This window comes from Diospyros lotus, chromosome 2 (assembly GCF_014633365.1).
Source record: "Diospyros lotus cultivar Yz01 chromosome 2, ASM1463336v1, whole genome shotgun sequence".
Taxonomy (NCBI): domain Eukaryota; kingdom Viridiplantae; phylum Streptophyta; class Magnoliopsida; order Ericales; family Ebenaceae; genus Diospyros; species Diospyros lotus.
Genome location: NC_068339.1, coordinates 39594777 through 39610498, shown reverse-complemented (window position 1 = coordinate 39610498; position 15722 = coordinate 39594777). Strand labels below are relative to the sequence as shown.

Genomic DNA, 15722 nt, shown 5'->3' with positions numbered 1-15722 from the left:
TTAACTAAATTTCCCAACTAGTCTAACAATATAAAAATTAAAAAAAATAAAACCCTAAAGTCTTAACAAATTTTAGATTGTAACTTATTTTACTTTGAACTCCATGATTTTAAATGCTTGGTGTTTAAACTTTAGTAATTAGTAATAAGTTGATTATACTTGGTATTTAGACTTTAATAGTTATAGTTTGTTTAAACTATTTACTAGTATAGTTTCTCTTTTCTTTTTCTTTTTTTTTAACTTGCAAAAAAGTTAATTTTAAAACGAAAAACTCAAATTATATTAAAATGATTAACAAAAAAAATCTGTACGCCCAATTTGTTAATCTACCAAGTCTAATAAAAAAGCCCACTTGAACAAACTATAGAAACTGCACCGTATTTTGTTATGCGATTTATGAAGACTACATCAGATTGTGCGATTTGAAATAATAAAAAAATCATACATATGATTTGTCGTATTGAAAAAGATTTAAATCGGTTAAACTGTACTGTGAACACCTCTAATAGATCATGTCCCCGACTTTTTTCGATCTCCAATAAACATTTTGCATATTTGAGAGACATTTAGTCTACCAGATATCATTTTTAGCCTAGCCCAAAATAATACTTTTAGACTTTTAAACTTTTAAACTTTTTTTTATCTTAATAAACTTTTATCTTATGACGCATCAGTATAAATTATTACTTATAATAGTTTATCTTTTGGTACATGAATAGGCATGTTTCGAAAAAAATTTCTTTATGGTCAATTAAATGCATGGTACTTATAATTTTAGATAAAATATCATAATTTAAAAATATGTCTGAAAGGGTCGTATAGAAGTCATCCTTCCTATGCTCCAACACCCTTTTATCATACAGCCGGTTTTAGACCTCTCTAGGGTTTATGCAAAAGAATGACCTGTGGTTGGCTAATAAGGTTTCACAATTACATGGAATATATATGTTGTCCATTTTCGGACTCATCAAGAAGATGTACAATACAGTACAATATTACTAATAATTTTTAGACCATTTACATGTATCGACGGATTAACAAGTCCGATTAAATTTCATAAATTGAATTTCATTATTGATTATCAAGCGTCACAAATGGAAAAGCCCAAACTTCATGAAATCCAATTGGGCTTGCTTCATAAAGCAAGCTCAGGCTTCATCTTTCATTTAGGATAAAGCCTGGGACTTTCTCTAGAGGTGACGACGACAAATTAAGTGAGTATTTTTATCATTTGATACATTCAGTCATCTTCTCAGTAATTCAATTATTTGCACAAGTCGCACAAAGTAGTATTTTTCAAAAATTTTATAGAACTCTTAAAAGAAAAACAAAAGGAAGAGAGAGAGCATTTCCTTGACTTTTATCAACAAAAGAAGTATCGAAATCCCTCGAGGCAAGATACAAAGCCACACAAATTAATAAATTCTAGGATTCTGAAAGAAGATGGATCCTGCATGCCCTAATCACGTCTGTGAGGGAAACGACGCCGTCCAGCCAGCCTCCCTCTTCCACTACCCACACGCGGTGCACGTGCTTGCTCAACGCCTTCTCCACCACCTCCTCCACCGCCGACTCTCCCCGGCACGTCACCATCTCCCTTGGCGTCGCCCCCTCCCCCGTTTCCGAACTCCCATTTAGCATCTCCGTGAACTCCAGTACGTTCCCATGCAACCACGCCCCCAACTGACCCATCGGACATCCTCTCAAATCCGTCGCCGAAAATGTCCCCATCAGCTTCCTCCCTTTCCCCTGCATCATCATCAATTTCCTTAAAATTAATCCAACCTCTCTCTCTCTCTCTCTCGCTCGCTCGCGCGCATATGTATACACACACATGCATCTTCATCTATGAATTAAGAAAGGGGGAGAGAGCTGACATTTATAAGCTGGCTGTGATCTTCTACGGAATCATCGGACGCTTCAACGATTGGGACGGCGTAGAGAGAAGTCTCCTTCATGCACTTGATGGTGTCGATGACTGTGGCACTGTTTGTGACGGCGAATATGGGATCGGTGACTCCGCCAAGCTGAGCCACGCTGTTCGACATCACGGCTTTGAGCTCCGAATCGTGCGCCGTCAAGAACCTCAATAAGTCCATTTGGGTGAGCATCCGATAGGTCGACGCCGACTCCGCCAGCTCCACTCCGGCCACGTTTTCCTTGAGGCTGTGCAGAGGCACCAGCGCCCGGTGGATTCCTTTGCTGAACACTTCCATACAGTCCCCAACGCTGCATCAACAAACCCGTCTTTCATTTTAACTCAGAATAATGATATTTTTATCGACGTGAAATTAATTAATACTTACCTAGTATTAGGGTTGAGTGTCCACAAGCTAAGGCTTTCCAGAGAATGCCCGATGATGGAAGAAACCGGGACCACCATCCTCGGGTCAAGATAGGAAAGGATTCCGCCGCCGCCGTCCTCGCTAGGGATATGGGCCAGAATGTCAAGCATGGTGACTATCCCTATGTAGTGCTTCCTGACGGCGCCCGTCTGCTTGTCGCACTCCAAGATCATGGACCCCCCGGCCCCGATCCAGTGGCCCGGCGGGGCCGCCACCGGCACTGCCCCCACTCGGTTGGCCACAAGGGCGTTCATGGTGTCAGCAAGGGATGCGGTGTACGGCACCTCCACCAGCCGCCGCTTGTCCGGCGCCAGAACGTCGATCACCTTCTTGTCCCTAAGCCTCCTCCGATGACTTTCACTACTGTCCTTAAACTCCATTGTTGCCTGCATTTTGATTGATAGTTTCTGGGTTTGATTCAAGATTGATGCAAGTATGGCTTGAATGCTTGACCATCAATCAGAGATGGTAACGTCATGCGTGCATACCATGTGGCGATCTTTCACGCACGTGTCAAGCCCAGAATCTGAATGCCTGGTTTTTGTTTGCCACGTGTCCGTGCTGGCGACACGTGTCATCATTCCTAGTGCTTGGCCATGTCAAACCAAAATCGATTTGTACGCACTTGCGATTGCTTATTATTATTACATAAAAGAAATTCATTCATTTTGTGCATAAAGAGTATCTGTACATAAATATATACATATTTACATCTGGGTGGGTGGGTCTTCAGAATATATATAGAAGAAAGTTGGACATGTTCCATGTTAATATAATGATCGATCTAGCAGTAGCAGTGGAAGTACAGTACCTTCTCTGAAAATGATATTTGCCAATGGAGGTGGAAGCCAGACTGAATTGCCACCACTACCACCCACCACCTTGGCCATCTTGAGAATAGTCATCACTCTGCATCTGATTTTTTCAGATTCTTAAAAAAAATAAAAAAAAATGAAAAAAAAAAAACAAAAATAGGTCAAATGATAAAAAAAAAAAGAGTCAAATTATGTTTTAATGATTATATCATAGAATTCAATTCTATAAAAAATACAGTATGTCAAATAACAAAAATGAAATTCAATTCCTTAGATGAGACATTTTTTATGAAATTTCTATATTATCAAACACACCCTTATTGATATACAACGCAAAAAAACAAAGAAAAAGAGTAATCATATTTACTCAAAATTAATATCAATATTTAATATTATTTGATTCATTTTTTAATAATTTTTTAAGTAATTATTTATTAACAATTAATAGATACAAATCTAATCTAACAAAAATTCCTTTTTAACTAAGATTTCATAGTATTTAACCTAATAAAGGCAATCCTGATCTAATAATTTTGGGTACTCTCAATTACTCAAAATTAATATTAATATTAAATATTATTCATCAAAATCTATTTTTTAATACTTTTTTAAAAAAATTATTTATAGACAATTAATAGTGTTACCAATTTGAATCGAAAATAAACCATGAACAAACCATTAGCCACACAAAAAATAAACACAAAATTTAACGTAAAAAATTCAAATAGAAAAATATCATGTACAGAAAGAACAAAATATTATTAATCGGATACTAGTACTACAAAAGTGAATAGCTACACTAATTTCATGGCATTGGACACCTATTTTTAGACTTAAAATCACCTATAAATGTATACAAAAAATTCTATTCTAATTAGAAAATTCACGAGAATATTTTTCCAAATGAGATAAGTCAAGAGGATATTTTTTTAAATGAGATAAATTTCAATCAAAATCTAATTTGACAATATCATATGATAAAATCGTATTGCAATGGCATCACAACCCAAGAAATGGGTGAATTAGGTACTTTAAAAAATATTAATTGAACTTGAAAAACTCTTTACTTAGAAATGAGATTTTAACACCAATGTTTGAGAATGCTCGGCACAATAAATGAATCTAAGAATAAAAGCAATAGAGGGACACAAATGATTTATAATGATTCGATTTAAATCAAACTTAATCCACTCCCTTAATTTCTCACTAAGAATTTTCAAGCAATCCATGAAAAACCTCCAATCAGACCAAATAGACCCTCTAGTATAAACAACTAGGAACTATGAGCCTTCTACTATGACAAATAGTTCCTCTAGCAACAAACTAGGTAATACAATTTCTTTTTTAGACAAACAAACCCTCTAGTAATGAGCTAGGCAATATAACTTCCTACAATTCATGTAGGCCCTCTAACAACAAGTTAAGGAATGTAAAAGATTTTACAGATAATAGATTCTAAGAGATAAATCTCTTAGATATAAAAAATCTCTCAAAAATAGATGCAAGGCTTGAAATCAAATTATACAAATGAAATGTAAAGCCTTTTCTAGAAAAATAAATGAAACAATTGAGCACTTGAGAGAAAAAACACTTGAGAGGTTGTAATGGATGCACTTAGATGTCTTGAATGATCCACAAGACCTCTAGTTATAGTGGTTGTTGATGAATCTAAAAAATATTATCGTTGATGGTAAATATATAGCCGAAATTGAAGACTTGACTAAAATAGCCTTTGAAAATCTCTGTAATAGAAAAGATTGAAAGATCAAAAGTATCGGTCGACAAGTTAATGCAAATTTGAAAATCGGTCAATAGCCTATGAAGAACTATTGGCAGCCTCTTAAGTAAGGCCTCTGTCAGTCAACAGTTCAAGGCTGATCAGTCAAAAGATGCAAGGCAAATTCCAAACTAAGAGAAACAAGCACTTTGGTAATAGACAGATCCAAAGATACTGATCAATAGATGCAAGGCAAATATCACACTTTCATGAGTAAGCCTATTGTCGGTCGATAACCCTAAGGCTAATGGTCGACAATTATAAGAGATCTGTCGACAATTTGGTTCAAATGCCAAATTGGTCGACTGGTTCTTAAAATCGATCGACAGATGGTCTCTTGCCTTGAAAAATTTTAACTTCATTTTAACAACCAGTTCAAAACTAATTTTTTAGAAAAACATTTAGGAGATTTATACAAGATGTTGCTAATTTCCATTTAATATATATGTATACAGAAAATCATAGTTCATTTGATTTAATTCTAATTCAACAACGTATTTGAAAGTAATTTTTGTTAGAAAAACATAACCTTGATTTAGTATATAACCATATGCATATAACTATTTTTTATCATCAAAACCTAAACACAAAAGTAAAATATCATCATAATAATAGTCAAATTCGAAATTCTAATTGCGGTCGAATTAGGAAACTCAATCGTGCACTACAAAAAATTCATAATTTAGTGACGGATTTAGCGCTAATTAGAGACATCTTAGTGACGGATATTCTGTTGCCAAATTTTTTATTTTTTTTAAAATTTAGCGACGGAATATTTTGCCACTAAATATTTTTAATATTTTTTATTAAACTTTTAAATTTAGCTACAAAATATTTTGTAGCTAAATAATTAAAAAAATTATTTATTTTTTATTTTTTAGCGACAGGTGTGACCCCGTCACTGAATTGTTAATTTTTTATTTTTTTTTTTAGCGATGGAGGTTATCCCATTGCAAAATTTTTATTTTTTATTTTTTATTTAATTTTTTCAGCGATGGGCTTGACCCCGTCGTTGAATTTTTAATTTTTTTTATTTTTTAGCGATGGGCGTGATCCGTCACTAAATTTTTAATTTTTATTTATTTTTTAACGACACGCGTGACCCCGTCGCTGAATTTTAAATTTTTATTTAATTTTTTCTATTTTTTAGCAATGGGTGTGACCCCTTCACTGAATTTTTAATTTTTATTTAATTTTTTAGCGATGGGTGTGACCTCGTCGCTAAAGAATTAAGAAAAATAAATTAATAATTAGAAACTTTAGTGATGGGATAACCCCATCGCTAAAAAATAAAAAATTAATAAGAAATAAAATTTATTAATTATGTATTAAACAAAAAGTAAATAAAAATTAAATTTCTTTAGTAGGCATATTTTTTGTATTTTATTTACAAACCAAAATATGTAAATTGATATGATATTGTAAAATTTATAATAACAAATATGTATTAAACTAATTTTTAATTAAATGAAATTTAAAATTTTAAAATATTAATTAAGTACAACATTTAAGTGGTACATTAGTTGAGTTAAAAATTTATAATATTTATTTTTTTATGTATTAATTTATAAATTTAAAAGATTTAAAATTTTAATTTAAAATAAAATTAAAATGACTACAACTAAATTTAGTATATAATTAATATATGTAGTATATATAATGAGAAGACTTGCAGCTCGGATGGTCGTGCGCGCGTGTTCTCACGCGAGGGACCTGAGATCGAAATTAAGGAGGAGTAAAGAAGGTTGCGTCGGGGGATTATTTCCAGTCGTACACATGGCAGCTTAAGGGGGCATCGCTTGGCGCGTAGAGGCTTGCACACGTGCCTGCCCATAGGATTAATTATTTTTTTTTAAAAAAATAAAAATCAGCGACGGAACTATTTTCGTTGCTGATTAGTGATAGATCTTTTTTCGTCGCTGATTCAAATTTATTTTAATGTTTAATTTTTTTTATTATGTATTAGCGACGGAAAGTTTTTCATGGCCAAAATAATTTTTAATTTTTTAAATATTTTTTTTATTTTAATCAGCAATGAAAATTTCTGTCGCTGATTTCGTCACTAATTTGTGCCGTCACTAAATTTTAGCAGCGGGAAGATGCCCGTCGCTAAATGTCGTTTTTCTTGTAGTGATGGATGAATTAGGATTTTGAGTCATAATTATCACAAATAAACATAAACCTAGTCTAACAAAAATTTCCTTGTATTTAACCTAATAAAGGCAATCCTAATCTAATTAGAATTCTAGGATATAAAAGAAATTAAAATAAACTATGAAACAAACTAAAATAAAGAAATTAATAAAATAATATTAATATCTACTTTTATGTTTAAAGCATTATTTTCCAAAATATTTGTCTCTATGATATCTTCATCTCTCTCCTTGTTGAAAATAACTCAACTCCAATGAGTTGGACTATAAATACCATTCTAAGAGCTTAGGATCTAGGACTAGAAATCCCTTTTAATAATCCAAGTGTTATTGGAATCTGGTCGATCTTTTCATTTGATAAGAAAATGGCAATAACCACCACCATGATAAGAAGCCACAATCTCATCGTCAAGCACAACATCAATCACATCTATTTGTTGTTGTATGTGTGGAATACAAGAAACCTAATGACCTGTAGGAACACTGGTACTGGCAGGTAAGTGAGAAGGCTCAAATGTGCCTCGGTAAGAATTATTAAATCTTCCTTATTAAATCTTCCACATTAAAAACTTGACTAATATTCATATTATTAGGTAAGTCGAGTAAATAAGCATTAGGTCCAAGTTTTTGAATGTTAAGAAAGAGATCACTAGCTCAAGCATGTAGTTTCTGAAAGAATGTTTTAAGGAAGTGCTCGGGGCAAATACAAATCATGACATAGTCACATTCGTTAAATTCCTAAGCCCTATGATGTACAGTAGCAAGTTTATAGTCAACATTGCTTATTACAATTTTTATTCTAATCTCAACATGCAAGTCATGGATATGTTGGGCAAAGTTTTTAATAGACTTGAAAATTTAGGTTTATAGGGGTAAGGGTACAAGATAAATAAGGGTGCAAAGGGAATAATCACAAACAATCTTAAAATGACTTTTCCAAGTGGATCTATTAATAGAGTTGTTACAAGCAAACCCCAAACTCGTAGAAGAACTTAAAGAGGACTTATTGGCTATGGTGGCTAACTCATATCCACTTTCTTGATAGTCTTTTTCGAATACCTAAAAATCTATCAAATGAATGTGTTTTTACTAGGGACATGTGGTATTTTCTTGGGCTTGATCTTGGTGCCTCTACTAAGAGGTTTAGTAGGGATCAATGTGATTTTTTTAACCTTATAGTTGAAGGCATAGGTATTTTCTTGCCAATAATAAACTACACCTATGTCATAAAACCAAGGATGACTTAAAAGAATATGAGTAACATCCATAGGTAAAACATCACAAAAAAATCTCATTTTTGTAATCACCCAATTGAATAGGAACAAGACAGCTCTCAGTGACAGGTAAGGTTGTGTTATTCACCCTTGTAACTTTAAATGGTTTTAGATATGATTCTACCTTAAGATTAAGGCAAGTAACTACAAACTTAGAAATCATGTTCATAGTACTACACTCATCAATAACTAGTATGCAAATTCTCTCACCACTCCAGATGCATGTCTAAAAAATACTAGTGTGCTTCTATTCATCATCATGGATGCTTTTTGTCAATACACACCTCACAATGTTAACCTGTTCAACCAAATTAAAATCGTCATCAACCTTTTCTTCTCCTCTAAAAAAATCTAATGAATTAACTATTTCATTTTCATCCTCAAGTTGATTAGTAAGTTCTTACTCATGCTCTAAAGATGAGGCACACTCAAGACAACGAGTAGCTATGTGTCATTTCTTATGAATTTGGTGGCATTGAATGGAAGGGCTATAAGGACGAGAAATACTAGGTTGAGAATTATTGTTCAGAAATTTTCTTTTCTTAGCAAAGCTATCCCTAAAGGCTGAGTAAAGGACTACCCTATTGACATTAATATATCTAGGAAAGGTGGAGAAAATGATCTTAATGGTTAGGAGTTAGATAATTGTGTGGACATTTGATGAACAAGAGAGGATTTAAGGTATTTTTCTATTTGCAAAGCTTTATGATAAGCTTTCTCCACAGTTTTAGGGAAGTATAATATAATCTCTTTCTTATGTTTATTCTCAATCAATTTATAAACATTTGCATTATAAAGAAAGAATCTTTAATTAAGTAACATTGGATGAGAAGATTTTCAAATTGAGTCAAGTATTCAGTTATACTTAAATTGGACTGTCTTAGGTTTAGTAGTTGTTGACGTAACTAAGTCTTATATATAGAAGGAAGGTATGTATTTCTCTTTTAACTTTTGCTTCATGACGGCCTATTGGGTGATGAAAGGTTCACCTAATCTCTCAAAATTATGTTGAACATTTTATCAATCTCTTTGCAAAACAAGTAAATTTCATTTTTGTGAAACGAACTCTCTCAATATTAGTCATGTTATACCAAGTGAAGTAATTTTCCATGTCATGTACCCAATCTAAAAACACATTAGGGTCTAGCCTACCATTATACTCTTGAACACTCTACAAGAAATATGACTTTTAGTGACCACATTTAGTGATGGCTAGTTAAAAGTCGTCACTAATTCCAATCTTTAGTGACGGTCAGATTGAATCCGTCACAGATGGTGCCCAATAGTGATGGCCACACGCGGTCGTCACTGAAAGTGTCACCTTCAGTGAGGGTCGGACGACGTCGGTCACAGATGGAGGCACAATAGTGACGGCCACATGCGGTCGTCACTGAAAGTGCCACCTTCAGTTAGGGCCGGGCGATGTCGATCACAGATGGAGGCACAATAGTGACGGTCACACGTGGTTGTCACTAAAAGTGCCACCTTCAGTGAGGGCCGGGCAACATTGGTCACAAATTGAGGCACAATAGTGACGGCCACATGCAGTCGTCACTAAAAGTGCCACCTTCAGTGAGGGTAGGGCAACGTCGATCACAGATGGAGGCACAATAGTGACGACCAGAGATGGTCGTCACTGAATGTATCACATTTAGTGAGGGTCGGGTAACCTCAATCATAGATGGAAACATAATGTGACCACCACACATGGTCGTCACTGAATATTTGACCTTCAGTGAGACTTGGAAATGCTTGATCACAAATGGGTTAGCAATAGTGGCGGTCAGAATTGGTTGTCACTAAATGTACGCCTTTAGTAATAGCCAAGAGATGGTGGTCACAAATAGAGGTTAATAGTGATGGCCACACTTGGCCGTCACTAAATGTGATATTTAAGGATTAAAAAAGAATCATCAAAAAGAGTTGCACATTAAAAAAAATAAAATATATAAATTTAACATGATTTAGTCTTAATACACTTAATTATGTAATTTGAAACTAATAAAATGAATCCACTTAAATAGTGATGGTGTAGTTTTTGAATTAAAAAAATATATAGATATACTAATGTCTTCACACAAATTAAATTGTAAATTTACATATTTTTTTAACTCTAGATAATTAATCACTTTTTCATTCAAATAGCTAGATATTTTGAGTAATTTTATTTATCTAGTCACAACAATTCTTGTAATACAAAAAAATAATTAATCAAAATTTGTATTCACTGCAAAAAGTTTCATTTTCTCTACGAAATTGTAGATAAAACACTTAGGCTGCATTCTCTTTATTGTTTTTAAGCCATTTTTTGTTTTTAATTTTCTAAAATAATGAATTATTATTTTTAAAAAAACATTTTCAAAAATAAAAAAAAATTGTAAAAAAAATCCAAAACAACAAAAATGTTTTTATTCAAAACAAACTTTAAACTCAAAATACGAATAACTCACACCAAATATTATTAAATTTTGGTGTGTTTTTCATTTTGATCACTAAACTTTAATTATTTGCAATATGATTATAAAAGTTTAAAAAAATTTGCAATGTGGTCACATATAAAATTTTTCGGTTACTCTATAGCCAGAGTGGATGAAGTGGTGCTAATGTGACAAATAATAAAAATATTTTTTTGACACGTGGCACGTTCTGACCACATCAGCGCCACGTCACCCACTTCATCTATATAGTGATCGAAAAATCTTATATGTGATCACATTGCAAATAATTAAAGTTTAGTGATTAAAATAAAAAATACACCAAAGTTTAGTGATTTTTGGTGTAATTTACCCTTCAAAACACATCAAACAAGTTTCATTTTCAATATTTATTCGTATTTTATTATTGTAATGGGAAAAAATATTACAAAATTCACTAACTTTAAAATGTATATATTTTTAATATTATATTAATATTAAATATTTATAATTTATTGAATAATCTAATTTATTAAATAAAATATTATTAAAAAATTATTCTCAAAATTTCGAAAAGAATGCATTTTCTAACTTTCTATTTTGAGAAACAGTTTTTCAAAATAATAAAGAGAATGCATTTTCAATTTTTTGAAAACAAACTCTCAAAACAGAAAATTGAAAATGAATTCTAAACTCAAAATTGAAAATTAAAACGCAAATAGAACGCAACCTTATTTTTCACTACATCAAATCATTGCTAATTATATTAATTTTCATTGTAAATTGATTTTCTTTACAAAAAATTTTGTAATCAATAATTATATTTTTATAGTTAATTTTATAAAAAACTAATAAATCACTATGTATGATATTACTAAATTTAATTTTGTAGTAGAAAAAAATCATTTTTTTGGGAATAATATTTTTTTCTAAACCTATACCAACCTATACAATCTAAATGAAATATAAAGCACACAATATATAACTTTAAAAATTTTCAATTAATCACATAAAATAAAACTAATGTTAACCACACATTACAAAAAATCTCTAACTATTTTTAATGTGAATACATGTAATGATAGCAACATTAAATTTAATTTCGTGCTATTTCTTCTTTTATTATTTATGCATTGCAAGAACCTAAAAACATAAATAAATGAAACATTAGATAAATTAATATAACTTATTTTAATGTGAAATATTATAATAATTTAAATAAAGACAACTAACTATACTCCTAAAAAATAGTTATACCATTTTTCCAACATTATTGATTCAAAATTTAAATTCTAACTGTTAAATAATAGAAACAAATTATTAAGATTTAACTAACATTTAACATTAATTATTTATTGATAATACAATGTATTAAAAAATTACGAACACGTTAAAAATAATATAATATATTAAACTAATTTATTATAATTATTATATTTATAATATAACTATATTTTTAAATAAATATTAATTTGATGCAATAATTTAAATTATTTTATTATTATAATTTAGATTATTATAATATATTATTAATTAAATTATTTAATAATTATTATAATTTAAATTATTTTATTAGTTATCATAATCATAATTATTTTATTTTATCAATCAAACTATTATTAATATTAATTTTATAAGTTATTTTATTTTTATTTAACAATTAAATGTTTTAACTAAAATAAAAAAAAACCTATGTATTTCTATGAAGCGGGAGATCCTCCCGCCAAACCCCCCAAAACTTTGAATCATAGTTTTTGATTGTTGATAATGTGAGTATATATATATGTTTGCCTTTTGGGTTGTTGATGATTGTATAACAATATATTTCATATATTGTGATAGTTTGTAACATTTTGTAAAACAGGTGTTCGTAAATTTGTAAAGTAAATGTACATGGTATAAGTTGTAGGCCAAAAAAGGTGAAATTGTAAACCACTTTTAGTGACAGCCAGATATGGTCGTCACTAATGGGTTAAAATCACTTTTAGTGATGACCGCATATGGTCATCACTAATAGGTTAAAACCACTTTTAGTGACGGCCATATATGGTCGTCACTAATGGGCAGTGTTTTAAAACGCGCTAGGCGCTAGTTGGGCGACAGGTTGGGGCCTAGGCGGGAACTAGAAAAATTGTTATTTTTTAAATTAAAATTCATATTATTCTAAATGTACATACAAATTAAAATTCATATTATCCCAAATACATATAGAAATTAAATAAAGATTATGAAATTATTAAATTTAGAGTTTAGACTTTGTGAAACACAATTTATAGGCATTAAAAATAATATAATCAAATAGACATAATAACAAAATACAACAATAACAAAATACAACACTTGGTGGAGGAAGAACAACTCAACAAAATACAAGCAACAAATTACAACCAACAGCAACAACAAGCAGTTGTAACAAAAACACTCGACGGAGGAAAAAGATCAAGAACCAGCAACGCAAGAGATGGTGGCGGCGTGCGAGCACGAGAGAGGCAATAGCAAGCAGTAGCGTACTACTTACCAGAGGAGGCGCAGGGTGAGTGAGGAAGATGTGTGAGAAAGAACGAGAGAGGAGACGGCAACGGTGTGCGAGCACGAGATAGCGATGACGGCAACTCTGCAACTGCAAGAGACGGTGGCTGCGTGCGAGCACAAGAGAGGCGCCGACGACGGCGACTTTGCAACAGATTATCGATGGCGGTACGTGTGAGAGAGAAGGGGAAATCGATGAGAGAGAAATGGTAACGGGTAAGGGGAAACAAAACCCTAATAAATTTATACTAATCTATTCATGCGGCCGATTAGGCCATAATCGGCCAGGTGGTTCACGCGGCTAGGCGTCCGCCGGTACCGATTAGCCGAGCTAGCCCCTAAGGTGGCCGATTTGGCCATAATTGCGGCGGCCAACGGCCACCTAGGTCGCGTTTTAGTTCACTGGAATGAGTAAACCACTTTTAGTGACGGCCGCATATGGTCATTACTAATGGGTTAAAACCACTTTTAGTAACGGCCACATATGGTCGTCACTAATGGGTAAACCACTTTTAGTGACGACCACATATGGTAATCACTAATGGGTAAACCACTTTTAGTGACAACCGACATTATCGTCACTAATGGGTTAACTTTAGTGACGGCCAACATCGTCATCATTAATGGATTACCTTTAGTGACAGCTAACATCGTGTCACTAACGGGTTAACTTTAGTGACAGTCAACATCGTGTCACTAACGGGTTAACTTTAGTGACAGTCAACATGGAGTGACGGTCATATTAACTGTCACTAATAGGTTAACTTTAGTGATGGCCACATATGGCTGTCACTAATAGGTTAATTTTAGTGACGGCCAGTTTTATCGTCACTAATTACATTAGTGACGAGGGCATTAGTTACGATTTGTGACGGTCTGTCTGGCCGTCACTAATACTTTTAGTGACGGCTTTTTGGGCTTTTAGTGACAATCATGGCCTCCACTAAAAAGCTTGTTTCTTGTAGTGACATCCACTTTTACATTCCTATTATTTTCTCTATTATATTCCTATCTATTATTATCACTATAAGAAAAATCAGTTTTAGTCACAGGAAAATCAGTCACTAAAAACATAAAATTCATCACAAAATTTTTCTATGACGGGTTTAGTGACGAGGTAACGAACCGTCACAAAAGAGGGCGTGATAGAATTTTAGTGACGGGGTGTGGGTAACCCGTCACAGATCTATGATAGGAGAGCAATTCCATCACAAATTTGTGACGGGACACCCGTCACAGATCTGTGACGGGGTAGTACTGTCCGTCACAGATCTGTGACGGGGTAAATTCCGTCACAGATCTGTGACGGACAGTACTACCCCGTCACATATCTGTGATAGGCAGTACCCCGTCACAGATCTATGAAGGGGTAAATTCCCATCACAGATCTATGATGGCCAACACCCCGTCACAAATATTCTTAAAATTAAAAAAAAATTAAAACTTACACTAACAATCTGAGACGGGCTCTGTGACGGGCAGTACCCCGTCACAAATTTTTTTAAATAAAAAAAATATAAAATAAATAATTTTATTTAAAAAAATAAAATTCAGCCAATCTGCTATGGGACAGCCCGTCGCAAATATTTTGAAATAAAAAAAATTGAAAAAAAATATTAAATTTAATATTAATATTTTAAATCAATATGTTTTTACAAAATTAATATTTTTTTAATTTTTAAATTTATAAAATTAAAATTTATATTAAAATATTTTTTAAAAATTAATATTTATTAAAATTAAAATTAATATTAATATTTTCTTTTATAAGAATAAAAAAATTTAAAATAACAAGAATTTTTTTTAAAATTTAAATAAAATATTAAAAAAATTAATATTACCCACACTCACATTAAAAATAAAACAAATTTAACATTAAAAAGAAAATTAATATTAATATTACCCACGTTCACATCATCAATGTTTACAACATTCAACTACAATCAATCATCATTATTATTATCATTTTCATCTTCATCATTATCACCCTCATCTTGATCAACTACCGGGTCAGATCCACTTGGAACAATCGACGGTCCAGCATCTACAGTAGATAGTTTTGTCAATCTACTTATTACCATATTCATTTCTAACTGCCACGCTGTCACCTGTTTTTGCCACTATCGTAATTGCCGATTCTCAGCCCGGGATTCAAGCAGCTCATCGTTTAATTTGGTGACTTTAAGTTTCATTTGTTCAAACTCTGGTGACACATTTGAAGATAATTGGCTAGAACGATTGGCGGTAGATGGATATAACAAATTAACTTAAGAGCCCAACCCGTATATTCGACCCTTTCTATTCCGACCACTAACAGCTTGATAGAAGATGTCGTGTTCATTAACTGTAGGCGATGAGGACTCTCCGGTACTTGCGGATGATGAAGATGCCTCTGCACTCAATCTTTCATATTTT

At 32.4% G+C, this 15722-nt stretch overlaps 1 protein-coding gene across 1 annotated transcript; it reads right to left on the bottom strand.

Moving 5' to 3' along the window:
• Positions 1 to 1344: 1344 nt before the first annotated feature.
• LOC127795671 (SNF1-related protein kinase regulatory subunit gamma-like PV42a) lies at positions 1345 to 2850 on the bottom strand. Its single transcript, XM_052327486.1, has 3 exons — positions 2307 to 2850; positions 1878 to 2229; positions 1345 to 1749 (listed from the first exon to the last, which is right to left on the bottom strand). Exons 1-3 carry the CDS (start codon positions 2735 to 2737, stop codon positions 1426 to 1428), a joined length of 1107 nt encoding a protein of 368 aa, XP_052183446.1. The 5' UTR covers positions 2738 to 2850; the 3' UTR covers positions 1345 to 1425.
• Between the last annotated feature and the right edge of the window lie 12872 nt (positions 2851 to 15722).

Excerpts from the sequence above, each read along its gene's own strand:
- LOC127795671 (XM_052327486.1), bottom strand. The coding sequence starts at position 2,737 with ATGCAGGCAACAATGGAGTTTAAGGACAGTAGTGAAAGTCATCGGAGG. Across the intron at positions 2,230-2,306 it reads ACACTCAACCCTAATACTAG|CGTTGGGGACTGTATGGAAG; the intron begins GTAAGTATTAAT and ends TTGTTGATGCAG. Across the intron at positions 1,750-1,877 it reads ATCACAGCCAGCTTATAAAT|GGGAAAGGGAGGAAGCTGAT; the intron begins GTCAGCTCTCTC and ends ATGATGATGCAG.